Genomic DNA, 23,798 nt, shown 5'->3' on the forward strand with positions numbered 1-23,798 from the left:
CTGACCAAGATACCTTGCAGAAAACTGTTGGTTTTCACTTTAATCTCTGCAGCACCATAACAACAAAGTATAATGATGTCTTTATTATCTGCATGGGTAAGAGAAAAGGTTTTAAAAGTAGCACTTTGCCACCTGCCACATTAGAACTCCTCGTCTAGTCCTCAAGGTTCCATGAGCTCTGTGTTGGTCTTGTCCTTGAACAGCTTGTCATCGTTTGGAAAACTTTGGCTATTGTTCAAGTTTTTCTTCTGTCCTTTCCTTCTCTCCACTCCTCTGCCAAAGTTTCATGCATTTTGGGGGTAACACCCTTACCGAGTGTCCACTCTATTCTCTAACGTCTTTGCCTCATGTGGTTTATTTAGGATTTGGCTTTTTTTCCCCCCTCCCAATTATTGGAGTGATTGCAAAGGTCTATATCGTGATACAAGTGTTTGCTTAAAGAGCCCATGACTGCTTTGGAATTTTGAGTGAGAACAGAGCAGGATCAGTACTGCATTTTATTCATTGTCACCCTTTAATGTCACATTTATTTTTGCTTTCTCTTTCAGTGACTAGAGGAAAAATCCAGGAACGTATCACGGACCAGGTATTTCTTCCCTTCTCATAAATTGTAGAGTTATACGTTAGATGTTAATAGTCAAGCATTTGTAAATATAGAAAAAAAGGTTTTGCTAATTATTAAGTATGAGCAATATACATGCTGTTGGTCCTGAGAACAAGTACACTGGTCAGACATGGATGATCATGTACTTTCCTTGTCTCCCCATCTCCTTCCTTCCCTCCACACACCCACAGAAGGAAACAGTGGAGAAGTAAGACACTGTCAGTTCTGATTTGCACGCCTTCCTCTGAACATATCATGACCTCTGCATTGATACTATCATGGCTGCAAATAGATATGTGTATCTATTTTTCCCTCAACTAAGGTGACTCTCCTGTGTGATCTTCCCAGGTTTTAATTTGCCCAGTGGAAAGTCACTCCCTCCCAAACAGTTCAGAACAGAACCCCTTGCAGGAGAAACATACAAGTTGGCTTTCCATTGTGGTCTTTGATTTCTATGCAGCACGGTTAGCCAGCGTCTTCCTGTCTACTTCACTGTTTTCTTACCCAGTCTTGTTACAGACTTATTTTTATTTGCTGGTAGATGGGAGTCACTCTGCGTCGCTGTTGAAGGGAGTAGACGACAGCCACCCATGAAACCAAGGGAGGCCTTCACCAAACCCTGTCTTGCCCTGCCCCACCTCCTCTTTCCGTAGGTGATTCGGGCTGTCCTTCCCCAAAGGCTGCCCGTGCCACCAAACTCAGAGAGCTCAGGCTCCACTCACAAGCACAAATCTCCATGTCCTTTTTTTTTTTAATTATTGTTCTCCTCTGGCATAAATTATAACTCACCCTTGCCAACGCGAAGAGTGGTAAGTCTACTTTTAAACCAGTCAAGGGTACCTTTTCCAAAGTCTTCTAATGCCTCCCAAATAAGTTCCAATTCTAGTCCTCATTGTCATTCTACCCCAATTAAGTTCTAGCTTTACCTAATCTGGGCCAGATGCCCTGTAACTCATCAAGCTCTAAAAATAGTTAACTAATTAGGCTAATGAAAGTAATGCAAGTTCAATAGGCAAAATTTAAGGCTGATCAGGTACCATTTTGCTTTTGCATATAATTGGACATGTTGGCAGCTATCTTAATACTTGAAACTGCTGCCATTGCACAATGGCAAAATCAGTTAGCTGTTTCAAATAGTTTATTTGCTTTTTGAACTTCATTTCTTGATCGCTGTATTTTCAGTTATTTGTATGTGCTCAGGTGGTTTGGTAAGGCTGAGCAACAGTTAACCCGTAAAGTTTATTGCTACCATTTTATTTGTTTAAGTCACATAGGGAATACTTTTTCTTATAAAGAGACCTGTTTTCTTTCTTAGGTTAACAAGTTAAAGCAACTGACCAAGACCTATATTAAGGCTACCTCTTATGGGCAGATTTTCATTTCCTATATTTTCCTTCTTTTTACACTTGGCTAAACTAACAGAATATGTGGACCCCAAAATAGAACACCAAATATTTACTTGTAATCTGACACATTGATTTGTTGCCAAATGAAATCATAATGGTTTCCAGTCCCAATGAGAGAGTGAAATTCTTTGGACTTTAACATAATAAGGAAGGGTCTTAAGTGTATTTGTTATAGAAGGAAGGGTCTTAATATTTGTTATTCAGTCATTCTCAGAACAGACAGTTGTGTTGTTCCATCAGTGTCTGCAGCTGGTATTTCTAATTTTGCAATAGAATTTCTATTCTTTCTTCTCCCAAGTAGAGAAGAGCTCTCCACTCTCAAGAACACACTGACAATATAATCCAAAGAGGCACCTTACACCTCTAATTTATCGATTTTGGCAAAGAACCAAGAAATGAAGTCATACCCCTTCTCTAAATCACTCTGCCACCCCCCAAAATTTGGCTTTTAAAAAGCAAATTTGAAAACTCACTTTGGATAATCAATACAGTGTTCTTTATCAGAAAATAATGTAAAACGGAGCATTGTTGAGCATTAATCTTTGCCCCTAAATCCTTCCCAGTGGGCACTATAGATTGTGTAATTAAATTGAAATTGAAAGTCGAGTCCTTTTTTTTTTTTCCCCCATTAAGCAAACTACGAATTGCACACCAACGTGAGAAATCAGGGCTGGAGTGGATGGAAAGCTCCAGCCTCCTGGCCAATAGCCAGCATGCATTTTTAGCCGACAGCGATTTTACCACACCTGAGCTCTGAGAACAAACAACTATTTGAGTTCTCTGGAGGGAATGCTGGATTCTTTCCTGTGTAATTCACTGGGGAAATTAGTATGCTTTTTTAAAGTAACTTGTTAACGCAGCTTGTTTACGAGAAGAGGACAAAAACGAGCAGTGAACCGCTTGGCCGCTTATGTCCCAGAATGGGATGAAAGCATGACCCATTTTTTCAGCTGTCTCTTTGGCAGTTCAGTGCTGCAACCATTTCCCTCTGAAAAATGTTCTTTCTAGAGATGAAGTCTCCAGTAGGTTTTCTGAATAATTTTTACTAGGGGGGATTAAAGACGATACCTTAAAACGCTACCAAAAATACCTTTGAAACCCCAGCTAGAATACGGTCCATACAGAATGGGAATATGGTACGTAAAACCTTTTCACTTCAACTTGGAAACTGCCTTCTCACAGAGTAGACAAGGGAAACCTGTAGTAAATTAATACCTTCTGTGTATGCCTTTTTGTATGGTAGATGATTGAAACCCGTTGTGAATTAATACTTTGTTTTTACACGGGGGGATGACAAAGGGGGGCTCCATTTCTTGTGGAGAGGATATGCACGTTGGGGAGAACATCCCCACCCAGGCGCTGGCTGGGATGAAGGCTTGCCTTCACTGACAGCCTGGTTGAGAGAGAGCCAGCCCTGTGGGGTGCCATGGAAAGCGTGAGTTCGTAGTAACAAACTCCCACCAACTGGGTGCTTTCAAACAACAGAAATGTGTTGTCTCAATTCTGGATGCTAGAAGTCCAAAATCCAGTGGTTGACGGGGTGCTGCCCCCCCCAAACCTGTCAGACCTGCCCGTCCTTGCCTCATCTTGGCTGCTGGGGGCGGCCGGCCATCTTTGGTGTTCCTTGACTTCCAGCTTCAGTCTCTGACTCTGTCCGCACGTCGCATACTCCCTGTGTGTCTCTTCTCCTCTTCTTTATTTTTTTTTAAGATTTATTTTATTTATCTGAGAGAGAAAGAGAAAAAGAGAGAGTGAGTGGGGGCAGGAGCAGAGGGAGAGAATCTTCAAAGCAGATTCCCTGCTGAGCACAGAGCCAGACTTGGGGGTCGATCTCATGACCCCGAGATCATGTCCTGAGCCAAAACTAAGAGTTGACGCTTAACCAACTGAGCCACCCAGGTGCCCCATCTCATGTCTTCTTATAAGGACACCAGCCATAAGGGGTTAGGGCCCATCCTAATGATCTCATCTTAACTTAATGACATCTGCACATACCCTTTCCAAATAAGGTCACACTGATAGGTATCAGGAGTTAGGACCTGCGCATAGCTGTCTGGGGGACACAGTTCAACCATAAAAAGCTGGGGACCTGTAAGTGATCCTTGATCCCATCTCTCCCTCCGACCACTGAGCACTTCTGGTGTGACCTCCCGACGCCCCTCCATCCAGCTCCCCCTACACCCAGCCCGCCACCCCTGCTTCCTCCAGACCCTCATCTTGCTTGCTCCCTGTGGCTCTCCTGCTTTTCCATCCACCACCTTTCCATTCGTCTTCCATGCTGCTCCTCTTTGCTTTCTAAAATACCAACCCTCTGTATCTCTCCTCTGCTGCAAAACAAAAATCAAACAGACACACCTCCCCCACGTTTAGCAGTGATGACGACCCCTGCCTGTGCATTATACTCACACACGGAGCTTTGTTAGCACAAACCCTGAGATGGCAGTCCTAACCCACCCCAAGAAATGCTGGATCGGGAGTTGGATTCAGACCTAGCACAACCCTTTGACCAGGCCAAAAGGGGTCATATGCTTTAGAAGACCCCAGACATCACAAACGCAGAAATGCAAAGACTACTTTTTTTCTTTTGAGCTTGGTGTTTTAAAGTTTGATACTCAGTGGAGCGCACATAAAATAGCATGGCAAGACAGAGCAGCTGAGTTGGGCCCTCTCGTCCAGTGGGGTGGGGTTGGACTGAGAGAGAAGAAATCAGCCTGTGCCCTTTGAAACCAAGGACGGAGGGACTGTTGTAGCTTCAGGAGAGCCACCCCTCATCCTCTGAAGTGGGAGGATGTGAAGGCAGACAGCGTCCCTCAGGTAAGTGTACTTCTGCCCTTCCCTCTGCTTTGGAGATAGGTGGAGTGGGGGGAGGGGGGTACACTTTCAGGCGGTACTTAGAACTGCCTGCCAATCCCAAGGTCAGAAAAGTGAGGTATGAGGCAAATGAACGCACTCCCCACCCCCGCCCAGGGAACCTGAAGAGCTTGAGTCATCCACCTCCTTCATCTCTGGCCTGCCTATGGCTTCTGCCCTGTCTTCCTCCTGAAGGTTCACGAACCACTCAGGTCCTTAGTGGCAGGGTGGCTCCCAGGGAGAATGGGTCTCCTATAGCCTCCAGGCCCAGAGCAGTCCCTCCCAACTTGCTGCAGACCCTGGGTGGAAATGAGGGCCCCGTACTGGGGGTATTGCTTACTTTGAAACTTCTAAATATTTAGACACACAGTATGTGGGCCTCCATTCATACTCTTGCTCTGGGCCCAAAAATGTTGGGAATGATTCTGCTCAGACACCTGCAGCTTTAAAACTTAATAGGTGATTCTCATAAAAAGCCCAGGTTGAACCCACTCATATATCATCTATAGGATAAAACCCTAACCTTTGAGTATGAAATCCAAGGCCCTGTGACCTCACAATCCTTTGGACAGCATGCTCCCCACCTCCCTAGACTTATTTCCCATTCTGCTACTTTATGTAAAAGTACTGTGTTATATAAAACCAACATACTAACCCCTTTTCCTGCACATGCAAAATTTACTCATATTCCAAGGCCTAACTTAAATACCGCCTCTTCCACGAAACTTTCCTTCATCATGTAGCTAAGAAAAATTTCTCCCTCTCCTATGCTCCCATGTTATTTTTCAGCCCTTTTGCTACATTCCAATTATTTGTCCCTATATGATTTTGTAACTGGACAGTCTCATCCTAAAGAGACAAAGTCACGTTTGGTTCATTTCAGGGTCCAACGTTAGACCTTGCATATCATAAACACCTGGCCAATTGCTGATCAAATGTAAATTTTTCAAGTCACCAAATTATTATCCTGGTAGCCACAGGGACTGCTAAATGTGGGCAGCCCACTATCTAAGCACGGTACTGCTCTAAACTATTGTGTCATTCATTCTCACATGGCAGGAACCAAGCGTTGTCCTTTGTCATCCCCAGCAAGGAATCTCAGCCAGAAACAGAAAGAATAAGCTAAGAGTGCACATGGTCTCTGTGCATAATGGTCACACTGTCAGAAGGGTGAAAGAATTGAAGGGCAGGGAGACCCACACCTCTATTTTATCTTGTGTCCACATTCCATCACAGCCGATAGAATGTTAAATGGTTTGCTTGGGTCAAGACATGAGCATCTGATTTTTTTTCTCGAACGTAAGGATGGCAGTGCCATTCACTGCTACCTTTTCAGTGTAGCATGAACTTTACAATCTCTAAATTTAAGGTGGGATTATATTGCCTCTCACTATTCTTATCAAAGTGGCCATGCACTCAAGGAGACAACTTTGACCCAGAGAGAGTTTCTCACTGCAAGTTTAGCACTAATGGAACTCGGAAAGATCCTATCCCCCTAATTCTCTTTTAAGATTACCTTCCAGAACTGGAAGTTGTGCTTTAGAAAAACTATCCTAAATTGGATAGGGCCTTTTTTAAGAAGGAGCCTTTTTTAAGAATGCTTGAAAGCAAGACTGAAAGGATCCCAGAGTGGTAGTAGCATGCATAGTGATTAACAAAGAAGGATTTATAAAAGATGATCTTTATTAAAGGTCAGACGGCTTCCTATCTAGAAAATAGTTAGGTGTAAATGTCAAAAGGCTGGGGCTCACCTCTTTAATTGGAAGCCAAGGAAACTAAAATACTGTGTAAGGGTGGCTCAGGAAACAGACAACAGAGGGTGGTCTGTGGAAATATACCACTGAGACAGAGGGAGGATGAGAAAATGGCCCTCGCGTACTTTAAAAGCATGAACACTAGAAGCAAATAATGACTGAGATTAAGAGAATTGTTTATTAGCAACACTGCATGATCTACTAGCAATCAAATATGCAGATAGCTCTCACTCAAGCACTCAAAATGCTTCTGAATAATTGCAACCAGTGATTGTGCCAGCCACTCAAAGTTCCATCTCGTTCATTTGTCACAATGCTATGAGGACACATATTTTAATCTCCTTTTTCTACAGGTGGAAACTCAAGCTTGAAAGATTTCATAATTTTTCAGGTTTTGCAATGCTTTGCACTAAATTATTAATAATAACAGTTAAAGCTATTATTAGGTGTTTAATGGGCTTTCGGTGTGTAGGCACTAGGCTCAATTTTACATTAAATTAACTCATTTAAACCTCACAGCAGCAATCTTGCAAGGTAGGTACAAATCAAAGGATTCATGGTTCATTAAGTAGCTTGCCCAAGATCGCACACCAGGATTGAAGTAATAGAACTCTACCGTAAGTACCAGCCACTATTCTATGCTGCTTTAAATACCTTTATTTAAAGGCACATGGCTGGTGAGTGGCAGAGTTAGAATCAGAATCCAGGTATTTATCATTCTGAATTCCTTTCTCTTTGTTATTGGTCTATATTGCTACTTGTTCTGGAAGTTTTCCTATTAACTAAATGGTCCCACCATGACCACCCTAATCCAGCACCCTAATTTTGACACGAATGCTGAAGCAACTGATTATGAGAACCTAGAATACAGATATTTGTGATGGTAAGTTCTTTGCCCCCAAAGCATCAAGATGAGCATATACTCACTCTGGGGTTCCTGTGAAGCATTAAATTACCTTTTAAGTTAAGTAAGTGAAAAACCAAGTGAATCTGGTCTAAGAGAAAAACTATTTTGTTACCTGAAAAGAGATTACAAACTGAGGGGGGGGGGGAGTATACATTGGGATAATCTGCTGCCCACTGGCAATTTTCCTCAGCAGATCCCAAACAGAAACACCATGAACATAAAACAAAATGGAAGTAGACCAACTATAAAATGTTCTCTTATTCCTGTATTTTCAGAAAAGTACCTTACTTCTAAAAACTCTTTCATAAGTTCTCCATTCTTAGTTATAACTGTGTCATTGTATATATACATTCATGTGAGAAAACCTGGGATATTGAAGATCTGTGCCAAAAATGTAGCATCTCTTAAAAATAACAAAAACAGCTACTTTGCCATCTCGTGTAAACGAATCACACCACCCTAAGATGTTACCATCTGATAAGCCAGTGAAATATAGTCCATGAGTGATTTTCTCATCAATCTGTTTTCCTTCTTTTTCTTCCCCTCTTTTGAGTTTTTCTCATCACATCCCTCCCTCCTTGCTAGCACTTGGAGCTAAAGATGAATAACTTGGGTAATGGGAATTTTTCAGCTTAGCAGATTTTATGAGCCAAATGGTTAGCGCCCTCATTCGGGATTATTCTCTCCACACAGAGCAAGGAGTATCAGCAGCCAAGTTCTAGGCGCCAGGAGCACAATGAGCAACATTCCCCAACTCAAACACCACCTCCGAGCGGAACATCTCTTTTTCATTTCTAGGATTAAAGCTTTGATCAAAATGGGCCACAGAGCCAATGTGTCATCATATTTTAGTATATACTTGAAACCACAGGGTTGGGTTTGGTTTGGTTTTTGTCTACCTTTAAACGATTTTACCCATATTACTCTTTCTCCTCGTGATAAGCAACTGAGTAAGACATCAAGTGAAAACTTGATATCTTCTGGAGTTGTGGGAAATAGGTGCTTGAGGAGTCATAATTTTGAGTAAAAGTGGCTGGTTGACATAAAAATTTGTGTTTTAAGAAGTAGTGATCTGGGCGCCTGGGCGGCTCAGTCGTTAAGCGTCTACTTTCGGCTCAGGTCATGATCCTAGGATCCTGGGATTGAGCCCCGCACTGGGCTCCCTGCTCAGCGGGAAGTCTGCTTCTCCCTCTCCCACTCCCCCTGCTTGTGTTCCCTCTCTCGCTGTGTCTCTCTCTGTCAAATAAATAAATAAAATCTTTAAAAAAAAAAAAAGTAGTGATCAAGGGATCAGAAATATTTTTGTAGTGTATACCTATCATTGCTTAATTCAGATGTACTCCATATAATGATTCTAAAAAGCTATTTCCTTTGTATTTTAAAACTTTTAGACACTGTTTAAACTTTATCAGTTAGAATTTCACTATTTCCAACATTTGACCACAATACATATTTCTAAAAGCCCCAAAAAGAAAAAAATGACAAGAAGTGGTCATTAATACTAGACCAACTCTGCAGAATCCACGTTATATATAGTTTAGACCCCTCAGGGCAGATCCCCTGGTATCCATCAAGAGATTTCTTTTTTATTTTTGTGTGAACTTTTGTGCATAACTGCATTTTGTTGAGGAAATGTTCCTTGGTCTTTGTCAGAATCTCAGGAGTGAAAGAAAGTGTCCTGGAGAGTTTTTTCTACCTCTCAGTAGAGAGAGAAAGTGATCCCACTTAATTTCTTTTATTATGCGTAAATTGAAACCAATTTCATTTCAACTTTATTTTGTAAAGTAGCACTTACCAGAGAACCAATTTCTGTTCTTGTAAAATATACAGACAACTAGTGAAAATTCAGAGTACCAGTAAGGATCCTAGTAAAAGCTACTTTGTGTTTATTATCCTTACTGTGGAAAAAAGTTATTATCCACATTTATGTGGATAACATAACACAGTTATGTTATATTCCGTGGTCAGTCATCAAACAAGGAAGGAATAAACATGATTCTTCACTGTTTCATCATGCATATGAGCCTTGCTCAAAATGTATTAAAGGGGAGTATTTTCATCATGCTATTACTGAATAATTAAATTAGGCCAATGTTGGATGTGGATGTGGATGTGGGATAATGTAATTTACTTTGTTGAATGATTAGCCAATCAGATTTCTCTCATTTTCTAAGGCAATGGATTCACTAAAATGTGACCATAAACAAAATAGATTTTATTAGGCATAATCTACTTTGTAAACAAATGAAATTAATTCTTTGCCTGACCTAAAGCTTTGAAAATGAAAGACCAAAATTGAACACATGCTTCCAATTTTGGTTCTGTTACTAAGATGACACTTAATATAAAAGTTACAATTTAACTTCCCCTCAAGTATTCCATACTTGATACTAAATGACTCTTAGAAATATGTTCATCAACAGATGGGAGCCACTTATGGCCTCATAAACTCCAAAGCAAGTGAAATTATCTCAGCAAAATAGAAAGATTACAAGGAAGCCTCATCTGGTTATCTCAGAGATGACTAATGCATTGCATATTGGTTCAATGGTGCAATGAATATTGACAGATAACCACCCTCCCTCCTAGGAAAGAAATACGGAGGAGATGAATGCTACTCATGTATGTTTTTAATCAGTCAATAAGCAATTTCAGTACGTGCCCTATGCTTGGAGCTGAGCTCAGTGTGACGAGATGTGGAGGAAAGTGACAGCACCGACCCTCTCCTAAAGGGATTGTCTGTCTTGGAAGAGAAGACTAACACGCCTTCAGTGCTGCACAGGGTGACAGACTGTGTTATTGCTTACTTGCTCTTAACCGCCTGGTATAGATACTGTGGGAGTTCGGAGAAGTCAACAATCAATGAAAAGTGGCCAGGGAAGAAGGATCATGGAGAACTTGAAACCGAACTGATTTAGATTTGATTCAGCGGGAAATACAACGTGCTGGCAGCAAAGTTTTGGGAATTGAGAAATGACCTCAGGAAAATTAGTGTGGAATTTTCTTAAAACCATATCCTGTATTTTCCTTTTTGCTCTGTCTCCAGTGGTGCCAGCCACCAGTCTCTCTCCAGGCTACTCTGCTTCCCCGTCCTACCAGGCCCCCCAGTCCATTCTCCGCTGGGCCGGGGGAGTGAGCTTTATAAAACGTCAGTCACATCATGTTATTGCCCAGTGTGAAACCTCCAGTGGCTAATATTACAATTCTGATGAGACCCAGCGTTCTTCCCATGATCTCCACCATCTGATTTTCCTACGAGATATGGTCCCACCCTCCTCTTTGGTTTCATCTTGTATCCCTGTGCCCTTCCCGCTCATGCGAAGCCACACGGGCCCTACCCTCCATCCTTCCACCTGCGAGCACCCTTTGCGCTCCCTGCCCCTGCCTGAAATGTTTGTCATTCAGATCTCTGCTCCGGTAGCTTCTCCCCAAATAGATCTGCCCTTGCCGTCTATTTCATGCAGTCTCTCCATTCCTCCCCCCAGCCCCCGCTACTCACATTCTATCACTCAGGCTGCTTTACAGTTTGTTTCACACTTACCACCATTCACAATTTTCTGGTTTATTCATTTGTTTATTTGTCCATTATCTACCTCCACCCACAAGAACATAAGTAGCATGAGAGCAGGACCCTTCTCAGAGTTGTTTGCCCCAGTGTTAAACAGTACACATATTACATGCTCAGTAAATACATCTCAAACGAATGCCTTGCTTAATTCATTCTGCGGGCAGCCAGTGACAGTAGTCTGGGCCTGAAAAAATGTGTGCCAGTGCTATATAGACAGCGGGAGTGAACACGTTAGAGAAAAAATGAATAGAATTTGGTGTCTGAATACGGGAAGTGAAGTAACCGTCTAAGACAAAGATTAACACGAGGCCCCTGGGGTTCCCGCAGAAAGGCGATACTCTCGGCAGAAATATAAAAGTCGTAGTTAAAAGCCACATTTTATGAGTATATACTGCATATCAGGCACTATGTATGTATTTCATTTATTTTTCACAACTCCATTAGGTAGGCATCACACTCCATTTTATAGATGGGAGGCTGAGTCGACTACCACCAAGTTGTTCAGTTAGAGATCTTATTCCAGTGAGTGAGGTTGATTTGGTAGAAAAGTACTGGTTTAATAGCAATTGACAATTGCACGCTAAGCAACATGTGTATATTCATCCAACACCCACTCTCACCACTCATCCTCTCCCTACGGTTTCAGTCTAGGAGCTTTCCTTTAACTTTAAAGGGGACTGGAGCCCTGGCAGGGGTCAAGACAGGCAAGCTGACCCTTCCCTGCCATTTAGTATCAGTAAACCCCTCCTCGTTCAGGAGGGAGCATGCTCTGATCCTAGGAATCTCAATGGATGGATCATGAGTCACAGGTGAGGCAAGAGGCTTTTCCCATTGGTCTGAGAACTGATCTAGAAGTTCAAGTCTTGTCTTTGGTGTTCACAGGTGGATGATGCTCAAATCCATCCACTTTCAGTTACCATACTGGCTATAGGCTAGTTACCAATGGTCTTCAGTTATGGGAGACCTTAAGAAAACCCCCTGTGTGGAGCCTGAGACTTCCTTTCCCCCGGTTGTGCACAGTTTTCCCTTGTGTGGGGAGTAAATGGAACCCATAAGCTGTGATATTATTTCTGAGCAAGGTACACCAAGATGTGTTTGTTCCTTCCAAGGAGCAGATTACAGAATTCTAGTGAGGCAAGGGAGGTGATGACGCCATGTCTGAAGGACCTTCAGAGAATTATGCTTGCTGGCTTGATGATATCAGTGTCTCTATAAATAGGTCAGCCAGAAAGTCCTGTCCATCAGTGACTGGATGTAAGTGAATTGTGGTTGGATATCAACACGAGCCCGCCCCTCCCATTTGGCATTGTTGTTCCCAGGGCTCAAGTAGCTTTGGACAAGTATGTAATGGGTGGTGGAAGAAGCATTTTCCCAGGCATACGCTGCTTCCCAGAACTTGGACTCTGCCTAAAGAAAACAATGGAAAGGTTGGACGACCCCCAGCACCACCACCCGCCTTGGCCAGGGTCCCATTCGCACTTACCGAGGCTGGGCTACAGATGGCAGGTGCCTCTCTGTGATCCTCCCATGTCCACTAGGAGCTCATTCTATACCGGCTCTGGGGAATGAGGTTGTACAGACACTGAAGACTCCCAGGTCCTGGGATCGGGACCAATGCCGCTCATACCTGGTGTTGCAAAGAAAGGGGGACCCAAAGGAGAATCCATGGCCAGGGCCACTGATGCTTCTTCGTAGATATTTCCGTGACATCTTGAATCAAGTAGAATGACCTTCAGGAGAAACGACTCATTTTGGAAACCGCAAAAAACTTCAAAATTTAGATTAAAATAATACCGTTAAGATAAAATTGATAAAATTGAATGCATGAAGAGATGAGACCTACAAATACGCATTTTGATCATCACTTTGTTTCGGTAGAGATCTGTTCCTTCTGATGCCCTCATCTCGTAACTCACTCTACTGCCCCTTGCCTCTCTCTCCTCCTTTGCTGTGAGTTTATGTCTTACTGTCTCCCTTAGCATTCCTTCTCACACTGAAATCCCCCCAAAGAAACCCCAGTCAGCAGGGCCTCAGGATCGCCCCGGCCTGATCTGGTGCCTAAGGCAATTCTCTCTTCCTAGTACAGGGCCCAGGTAAGCCCCGGGAGCACTTAAGTCTGAGGGGCCTGCTCCGGACTGAGAGGGTTGGGCCAGGCTTCGGGGAGGCAGCCTTAGGTAAAGCTGAGTTGTCAAATATGCAGGCACGTAAGCCAGGGAGGCCTGTGTGTCGCTCAAAGGTGCTGACACAGGCAAATCTGATCTGGGGCTGGCAGATGCTTAACCAAATAAGACAAATGGAATGTGTTCCTGCCAGTGTCACTGTGGCTCTCACAGCGTGGTCTTTCCCAGAGCTCAGGTGGCTTTGGACTGGTAGGCAATGAATGGGAATGCAATAGGCCCTCGAGTATACGCCACTTGGGGCTGAGTTCTCGCCCATGCCAACGCCCTCACCTCCACCATTGCCTTGACGCAGCTATTCTCTTGGACTCTGCATCTCTTTAAGGCTGATGTAATTTTTTTTTCTCTTTACCAATAAAGAGCCAAAGCTCTCCATGTTTTCCAGTCTACAACCAAGAGGGGAGATGGATTAATGGACTTAGCTAGTCACTGTCCACACACCTGAGCAGAAGCGATTGCTCCAAACTTTCCCACTGGCTGCCAGATGGCCTACAGATCAGCTGCCCTGAAAGCTGGTGCTCACTCCTACTTAGTGTCCACCCCCACCACTTCATACAGGAATGGAGCCTGTTGCTCTGGTCATTTCAGCCTGGAGCTGGGGAGGCAGGCCTTCTGCATGAGATGCCCGGTGTCAAGGGAAAACCAGAGAAAAAAAGCACAGAGAAAGGATGTGTTAATATTTTGGAGAAACCTACTGTATGTCAGACACTGTACTAGGCACTTCGAAGCTGCATTTATCTAATACATTCTCAAAAAGACTCCTTTTTTTGCTGCCACCAGAGTGTCAGAATCAGAGGGCTGAGATTTTAGGATGGCCTTGGGTAAATGGGTCCAAAGAGGCTTTTTTGCTCAAAGTTGGTTCTAGGTCGTAGGACTGCCTGCTCTGGGCAAGAGAATTCTTACAAATCTGTGTAGTCTAGTTCAGGTCCCTGGGACGAGATTCCATAGGGGTTCCTTTCCTTGGCCTTATTTTATACATATGTACACAAACTCACACCATGCACATTTCCAAAGGGCAAGTGACACTTCCAAAGAGCAAGGAGTTTGGGATCCTGGATGCCATCCAATATGCCATCACTTCCATTTCAACAAGGCCAAGAACAAATAATTGGATTCTCGCTTTAAAAATGGGAAAACAGACCCAGAATGTTAATTGACTTCCTGTAACAACTCTGGCTCTGCCTTTGTAATATCCTCTCATCTCTTAATATTTTCATGCATTTTGGCCAGACTTCCAGCTGACTACCAACACCTGCGACTCACTGCCTGAAGGAGTTCACCCTGGCTTCCTGCAGAACAAGCTAGAATTGCCAGACCTCTTCCCTGTAGGAGCCTCCAACCATGGCTGATGGGATTTGGTGGGATAACTCTGGAGCTCTGAAAGTTTCCCAGTGGAACTGAGATCCAGTTCCTACTGTGCTAACTTTCTTGAAAATTCACCCTATCCTCTCTGCTGTCTCTTCCCTACCTTACTTTCCTTTTCTCCTACAACTATTTGCTAGAATCAACTCCACATTAGCCACTTGCCTCAAATCTTTGGCTCAGGTCTGCTCCCAGGGAAACACAAATAAAGACACTGACCTAAAATCACCCAATAATAGGTGGAGAGCCTGGTCGATCTGACTCAAAATTAAATGTTCTTTATACTTTGTGGATCTGTCCAGCCACCATGTTCCTGGCCTCACAACAGCCTTCTTCTCTCTTGCACTTACATCTCCATCCTATGGAAGCAGCCCAGCCCCCTCCTCCACTGATGACCTGGGGCTCTGGCCCTCCCTGGCCCTCTGGTCCACCCTGAGTTGGTCCCCAATTCCAGTATCGTCTCATGGATTCATATCCCTTCCTTGCTAATCCCTATCTCTAATGAAAGAAAAGAAAAAAGAAAAGAAAAGAAAAGAAAAGAAAAGAAAAGAAAAGAAAAGAAAAGAAAAGAAAAGAAAAAAAGAAAGAAAGAAAGGAAGAAGAAAGAGGAAGAAAGAAAGAGAAAGAAAGAAAAAAGAAAGAGAAAGAAAGAAAGAAAGAAGAAAGAAAGAAAAAGAAAGAAAGAAGAAAGAAAGAAAGAAAGAAGAAAAGAAAGAAAGAAAGAAAGAAAGAAAGAAAGAAAGAAAGGAAAGAAAGAAAGAAAGAAAGGAAAGAAAGAAAGAAAGAAAGAAAGAAAGAAAGAAAGAAAGAAAGAAAGAAAGAAAGAAAGAAAGAGAAAGAAAGAAAGAAAGGAAGAAAGAAAGAAAGAAGGGAGGGAAGGAGGAGGAAGGAAGGAAGGAAGGAAGGAAGGAAGGAAGGAAGGAAGGAAGGAAGGAATGGAGGGAGGAAGAGAGGAAACTTTACACATAGATATTCCAACCCAGGGCAGCAGGCTCCCCCTTCCCCATTACACCTCTGAAAACAAGAGCAAGAACTGTCTAGCAACTGCATTCTCTAGAAGTGTAAGAGTCAAGGTTGCCTCCCCCATGTCTCTTCCAGAACCCTCTGAGATATACACATCTTTGTTGTTGTTCATCTTCAATGCAAGGAGATGGGCAACTGGTTGACAATTCCTAATTTTTAGAAAACTCAACACCAACTTGGAGATATTAAAGGGCCCTATTCCAAATCGATTAGATATCTACAATTCCGGTGAAATACCAAAATCCTTGCAGTGCAACATCCACTTGTCTCCTTCTTTTATTGCAAATATCTTTGACTGTATTTGTCACCCTCCTCCCCACGGGACATGTGCAGGCACACCCCAGAGGGAACATTGTGAGGAGCAAATATTCGGAATGGATTTCATGTTATCCTGCTGCAGCATGTCATTACAGTTTTGAGTTTCTTTAAAAAGCAAAGTGTTCTGCTCATTCTTCCTGGGATGGAGGTGGAGAACTGGACTGTGTTCTTGACTCCTCCACTGACTCCACAGGGTGACCTTGGGCAAAGTATTACACAAATATTTTTATTTATCCATAAATTTGAAAACAATAGCCTCATTTTTCTCAAGAAAACTTAGAAGAAAAATAAAATGATCAATCTATAAAAGCACAATGGACTCTTTGGACAGAAGCCCTATCTACGTACATACATTGAGGTTATGTCTGTTTTCAGGTTCTGCTGGCCTCGCCAAACAAAAGAACAGCACTATTCTCAGTAGAAACTTCCCCCTTGATGTTGACATTGCGCTACATCCTCAGTGCTCATCTTTTACGTTTCTTTGGTTTTAAGGGGGAGAAAAGAGAGAGAGGAGTTAAATCCAAAATTGAAAGAACTGGCAAGTGAAATTAGAATTTCAGTCCTTGCATCCAAAGTGACTTATAGAAATGAGCTTGTTGGACCAGCTTGAATAGCCTCACTACTGAAACTGTTGTTTTGTGTTCAAGCAGCTTAAATGATTTGAAGGTGGCAGCTGAGAGAGAACTAAAAGTCACTAGTTTCTTTCTTCCCACCCCCCCCTGCCCCCCAGCTTCAAGTGTTCATTATTTCTTCCTGGGACTGTAGGTGTGCTTTCTTTTCTTTTGTTTTCTTTCATTGTCTTTATCGCCACTCCCACAGATTTTTCTTTCTTTCCCATTTCCGTCTCTCAATTGTCTTCTGCCTTCTTTCTTCCACTCAGCTTTATCCCCATTGAGCATGTACCATAGACTCTTCACTTTGTTGTGTTTTAAGTGAGAAGAGGAGAAAAAGATTTAAAAAGCAAAGGAAAAGCATTCATATTCACCTAGAAAATGCCTGTCACATCGAGATGCTCGTAAATATTTAAGGAATAAATAAATAAAAATACCTAATATTTATAGAAAACATACTTGTGTTAAGCACTCTACACACATTTCCTATCATTCAACTACGCTGCAAGGTAGATGGTATTATTATCCCCGTTTTAGAGACAAGCAGACTGAAGCTTAGAACTAAAATAGGGTAGCCAGGTTTGCTCTGATAGAAAATGAAAGAAATAGGGGCCACAAAACCAGGTCCACATGACTCAGAAATCCCAGTTCTCAACTATCATCCTGTCACGTGACAAACATATGCTTTATGGTTTACTGACATCAATTCATTAAACGGGCATTAAAGAGGGAGTAAATTGCTTGATGTATGATGCAGCTGAAAAAGAAAAAAAGCCACAAATGAGTAAGACCGAGGTTGGAAGCAGCAGCTGTGGTAACTTGGGCTGGTTATGTAAACTCCCTGAGCTTCGAGTCCTTCATCGGTAAAATGAACATATCCATATCTCATTTTGGGGTTGGTGCAGTGGTTAAATTAGCTTACTCCATTCCCCTGGCCTTTTAACTAGACAAACAAAATGAAGAAGAATATTCTAGAGAGAGGAAATAAGTCACAGAAACAGGAAACGGAGATGATTTTGCACGTCACACGCTTTCTCCAAGAAACCCTCCCTGCCCTCCAAGCTGGGATTAAATGCTCCTTTTTTATGCTCTTCTAGTATACCTCCTTCCTGTCTTGCCACCTGTCCTAAGTGTGGTAATTCTTGGTTTTCTCTTCTGTATCTCCCTCCCTTCTCCTGCCCCCAAGGCTGCCCCATAAGAGCAGGGACCAACTATGACTTGCCAGCTCTGCCTCCAAAATGCAGCCCAGGGCCTGGCACCCAGTAAGTGCTCAGGAAATGAAGAGTGGGGTATGAGAATGGGAGGAGACAGGGCTGATGGCATTGCGTATTAGGACTGTATGCTCACACTCCTTCCCCGTCGTCCCAGGGTCCTGGTGGAAATGTAGCCGGTCTTCACCTCTCTCATAACTTCAAAACTAAGCAATAAGTTTCTGAAGCCCTTGGCCTAAGATTTGAGAGGAACAGCTGTGGCACAGAGGGACCAGACAGAGACACAATGGTCTGCATCCTCAGAAGGGACCCGCTTTCAAGCATCCCACCCACTGCCATCATCGCTCTTACTAACCACTAAAAATAACTAGGGCTTCATGGGAGTATGAAGAAATCTAACTGCGCTCAAATCTAGATAGAAGATAAATCACAAAAGATACATCACTAAAATGCCTGGGTGGCCCAGTCAGTTAAGTGGTGTCTGCCTTCGGCTCAGGTCATGGTCCCGGGGTCCTGGGATCGAGCCCCAAGCTGGGGGAGGGTCTCTGCTCAGCAGGGAGCCTGCTTCTCCCTTTCCTTCCGCTGCTCCCTCTGCTTGTGCGCACTCTTGCACTCTCTCTCTGTCAAATAAATAAATAAAATATTTAAATAAATAAATAGAAGTAATATTACATAATTAAACTAGACAAATGTCAAAACTCAATGATAGGAAGGGGCATATCTAATCACCAATATTATCATCATCAAATGTAACTGTTAATTGCCTGCAAAGGTCCGCCCACAACAGACACAGGCACTGTGGACACTCTGAACTCAGAAAAGAAACTGGGCTCATGCAGTGTCCCTTTTCCTCAAGCTGTGTGCCTTAAACGAGTTACTTTATGTTTTTGAGGCTCCATTTCTTCACCTGTAACATGGAAGTGGAAGGTGACCTTAGCAATAGGTGGTGGAGTGGTACGGGTCTGGCACGAGGCAGGCACTCAAACCTGGCAGACGTTGTGATCATTATGGTGGCTCCAAGGAACGCCATCAGGGCCCATAAATTCAGCTAGCACCTCCCCCAGCCAACAACGTCCAAATCTGTATACCCAGCTCTGGAGTCCCTAATACCAACACCCCTATTTCTCAAGGGCACCTCAAACTCAAAAGATCTGAAACTGAAGATAGTGAATACCCACACCCACACCATTGCCTCCCATGGTACATGCTACTCCCTCTCTGGGAAATGGGGAGGCATTCTTTACACTTCTTCCGCCTCCACTCTTCCACTCTTACTGTCTGACCAATTTCCTAAATTTACTTCAAATAATTCCCTTTTTCTGCATTCTTACCTCATTGTCGTGGTTCCTGTCCTAAGAATGCCTGATGGACTGTCACGGTTGTCTTCTACATCTAGATCTGCTTGCCCCCAGCTGTACCTCCCCACTGCTGCTAGAATGTTCATTCTAAGTCCCTGCCTTGTGGAAAATCCCTGTCATCTACATGGTAAAGTCTAGACTCTTTATATGGGCATGAGGAGTCAATCCCAACCTCAAATGCCTCTCCCTCTTATCTGCATCTGGTCCCCCAAGTGTCTTCTCATTGTCAGCTTGTATATAGTCTTTCCCATCCCTGGCTTGTTGACCTACCAGCTCCCCAGTGTCCTCCCTGATTCATCCCAGGCATCACTTCTATGTGAAATTTGCCCCCCAAAATTTCTTCAAACTAAGTAACTCTTGTCTCTGTTCCCCAATACCCTATGTATCCTTTCATTATGGCAATTACCACATTTTTTCTCATAAACTGCTTATTTTTATCAACCCAATTAAACTTTGACCTCCTCAAGGGGCTGTAAAATTTATCTATTTTATCCTTGTTTATACAATGCCAGACATAGCATATAGTAGTAGTTCAATATATGTGTGATGGATGAATGATCAAAGTCCTTCAGTTACATAATAGCACAATAGCAGATCAAGTTTTACAGAAGTATAATACTTGTCAACTGCATAAGGCCAATGTGAGTTAATTGCCTGAATGAAGGGAAGTATAGGAATGATATTGCTCTTTACCTCAATTAAATTCAAAGCATAGGTTTATTCAAGAGACTACTCTAGGTGATAGTGGAGGTTCCACAGATTTATAAGACTGCACACTGACCTTTAATAAGCTTAAAATAAATAGGAGAGATAGTCACCTAAACAACCAACTATAACAACTAAGCAGGATAAAATAAAAGATGCTCAACAGAAGATTTAACACTCAAACCAGGTTAAGACTTGTCTTTATACCCGGCTGTCCACTTCCACTCCCCCCAGCCTCCATCAGCATGCTGCTGAGCCTTTGCCACTGTGGTAATAGATTAATTAATTGTGTCATTATTTGCTTAGGGCCTTTTTCCCTATAAGAATATCAGCTCCATGTGGGCAAGGATCACATTTCTTATCCAGCCCACCATCCCGGGCATCTAGCCCTGTGCCTAATGTGTGGTAGGCCCTCAGTGAGTTTAGAGGGAGAGAGAAAGAACAATTAATGTCAATGTACAGAGGAGGCATATGGAACCAGAGGCCTTAAGGTCTAAAAACAAAGCTTTCAGATTTACTGCAGGGTTCATGAATAGGCCACATTTTTTTTTCCATTAGATTCCTTTGAATAACTCACTTTTTTCATCTGAAGTGATCTATCTTTTAAGTAACTTGGCAAGCATATCCATTCTTCAAAGGTATTTATGGAAAACTATAGCTCTCTGCCTTGGTGTATGATTTAGCTGTGACTGAAAGAGTTTTCCCAATGAGAAAATCAAACAGTGTGAGCTGGAATAATTCACAGGTGGTACAGACAAAATGCTAATGTTTTGAAGAGAGCAGAATCCCTTGCTGGAGTCGTACGTGGTTTTCAGGGGGAGAGCAGGATTTTCTATCAGCCTAGGAGATTTGAAAAGTCCCAAGCAAAGGGGAACAAGAGTGGAGGGTGGCGAGAGCCCAGTGGAAGCAAGTAGAAGACCGTATGTGTCAAAATAGGAGCAGAGCACAGAGTGACAAGCCCGGTGGTGACAGGCTGCCGACGCCAGCCGAGGAATCCAGACTTGGGTCTATATATAGATGAGCCCATTCCAGATTTTAAGGGCTGAAAAGTAAAATGATTTAGGAAGACTTATTTGGCGATAATTTTCAGGGAGACCAATTAGTAGGATACTAAAGAATACCCAGTTAAGAGATAATAAATGGAAAAGATTTTTAACAGCCATTATGAGATGTAAATTAACCAATTTACTTTTTGATTGTTAAACCATCTGTCAGATTTTGTGAGTGGGTGGCCAGAATGCAATAGAACCATTTCAGAAATAGAAAAAAGCACAAGAGGAACCACTTGGAGAAGGAACAAGATACGTTTGGCTTTATAGACCTTTGCTTTGGGGGCAAGCAGAACGAGGTGTCCTGAAGGAAGATGGGGATGGAAGAGTCTACTCTTTTTATTACTGTTGTTACTGTGATCAACATGAAGATGACGGTGGTGGAAATTCATTAGTATAAGCTTCAAATTTGAAATAACATCATCTCGGGGCGCCTGGGTGGCTCAGTCGTTAAGCGTCTGCCTTTGGCTCAGGTCATGGTCCCAGGGTCCTGGGATCCAGCCCCGCATCGGGCTCCCTGCTCAGCGGGAAGCCTGCTTCTCCCTCTCCCTCTCCTTGTGTTCCGTCTCTCTCTCTCTCTCTCTCTCTCTCTGTCAAAATAAATAAATAAAATATTTTTTAAAATTAAATAAATAAAATAAAATAACATCATCTCATAGCCAAATCATGGAAGCAGCCCAAGTGTCCATCGACTGATGAATGGATAAAGAAGATGTGGTGTGTATACACACACACACACACACACACATACACACACACATTACTCAGCCATAAAAAAGAATTGGCAATGACGTGGATAGATCTAGAGGGTATAGTGCTAAGTGGAGTAAGTCAGTCAAAGAAAGACAAATACCCTATGATTTCATTCATTTGTAAATTTCACTCATATGTGGAATTTAAGAAACAAAACAAATGAATAAGGGGGGGGGGGGAAGAGAGAAACCAAAAAAAGGACTCTTAACTATAGAGAACACACTGATGGTTACCAGAGAGGAGGTGGGTCTGGGAAGGATAAAATACGTGATGGGGATTAAGAGTATACTTCTCATGTGAGCACTGAGTAATGTATAGAATTGTTGAATCACTGTATTGAACACCTGAAACTAATATGACACCGTATGTTAACTATATTGCAATTAAAATTAAAAACTTAAGAAAAAATAATAAATAAAATACCATTAATCTCAATTTTTGTAATCCAAACCCCTCAGTCATGGGAAGCCTTTGCTGTGATTGAAGGAAATGGAGTGGGGGTGGGAGTGGGGAGGGAGACCACCACACCCTAGGAATGGTTTTTATAAGGTGAGGTGATGGTGAGATAAGTGGCGCTAGGAGAAGGTCTAATGGCTGTCCAACAAGAAGCCTCCTAGGGAGTCATTACCTAGAATTAACCTTAGCCCATCCCTTGATTTAGTCAGAGCTGAGGAAACTAACTAGTACTCAATAAACTAACAGGAGGTTGAAGTCTCATTTATGAACAATGAGCCTTTCCCTCATGCAGTTATCTCCCTAGCCAAACCAGCCATTAGCAAGTAGCTTGGGAAACATGGACTTCCATCTGGTCTGTGTGAAGGCTGATGAGACATCCCCACCCTCAGCAGACTATTTGTCTCCACTTAACTAAAATATTCACACCCACCATATTTGATGTCTTTCTGTCCTGGGTGGTATGAGACGAACTCTTACTTTCTTACTTTCATTTGCCATACTCTAGTTGAGTGGTCCCTCAAATGCCATTACTGCCTGCAGAGTGCCTGGGGAGCTTATTTGCCTTAGAGTCCGGAGCCCCACCACAGAGATTCTGCTTCTGTGTGTCCACAGTGAGGCTGCGAGGCAGATTGCTGGCGAGCCTCCAGACGTTCCCAGGCAGCAGGGAGTGACTTTGAACCAATCTGATTTGGCAGGCAGGTAGGACTCCAAGCCTTCCATGCCTACTTTAGCATGAGCGGCTCTGTGTGTAACTATTTTATTTGTGCTCTCTTCTGCCAAAGATTTGTTTGAATACAGATTCAGCACCTTGACAAGAATTGGTCAAGTATTTATCCAAGTTAACCTTGACCTTTCAATTAACAGTTTTTCTTCGACAAGGTTATAAAACAATTGTGTGGAAGCCCATCATTAAATTAAAATTGCATTTACCACAAAAAATAAAGCAAAAGATGTACCTCTGAAACAAATAATACATTATATGTCAAAAAAAAAAAAAAGAAGATAGCAGGAGGGGAAGAATGAAGGGGGGAATCAGAGGGGGAGACGAACCATGAGAGACGATGGACTCTGAAAAACAAACTGAGGGTTCTAGAGGGGAGGGGGGTGGGGGGATGGGTTAGCCTGGTGATGGGTATTAAAGAGGGCACGTTCTGCATGGAGCACTGGGTGTTTTATGCAAATAATGAATCATGGAACACTACATCAAAAATTAGTGATGTAATGTATGGTGATTAACATAATATACTAAAAAAGAAAAGAAAAGAAAGAAATAAAGCAAAAGACACTTCTATTTTCTTTCTTTTTTTAAAAGATTTTATTTATTTACTTATTTATTTATTTATTTATTTATTTGACAGAGACAGACATAGCGAGAGAGGGAACACAAGCAGGGGAAGTGGGAGAGGGAGAAGCAGAATCCCCACTGAGCAGGGAGCCTGATGCGGGGCTCAATCCCAGGACCCTGGGATCATGACCTGAGCCGAAGGCAGACGCTTAACGACTGAGCCACCCAGGCGCCCCAAAACTTCTATTTTCATGACAATCTTTTTCCTCAGTCATTGCTCTCCAATATAAATGAAAATGTAAATTTTCTGAACACCATAGTCTGAGGCACCACCTGATTTTTAAATGTGTAGTAGTCATTGAAGAGAACCTGAATTTCTCCTTCCACTTGGTATTTCAAAA

The 23,798-nt window shown here is 42.7% G+C and overlaps 1 protein-coding gene across 1 annotated transcript in view; it reads left to right on the plus strand.

The window, feature by feature from the left end:
• CHST9 (carbohydrate sulfotransferase 9) overlaps positions 1-23,798 on the plus strand; it is a 206,935-nt gene that overhangs the window by 178,227 nt on the left and 4,910 nt on the right. The window contains 1 exon segment of the mRNA XM_088019524.1: positions 549-586. Coding sequence (XP_087875650.1) covers positions 549-586 — 38 coding nt within the window.

The sequence above is a fragment of the Eumetopias jubatus genome, unplaced genomic scaffold, assembly GCF_037043125.1.
Source record: "Eumetopias jubatus isolate StellerSeaLion01/CBP00866 unplaced genomic scaffold, mEumJub1_p1.0 scaffold_16, whole genome shotgun sequence".
Classification (NCBI taxonomy): Eukaryota; Metazoa; Chordata; class Mammalia; order Carnivora; family Otariidae; genus Eumetopias; species Eumetopias jubatus.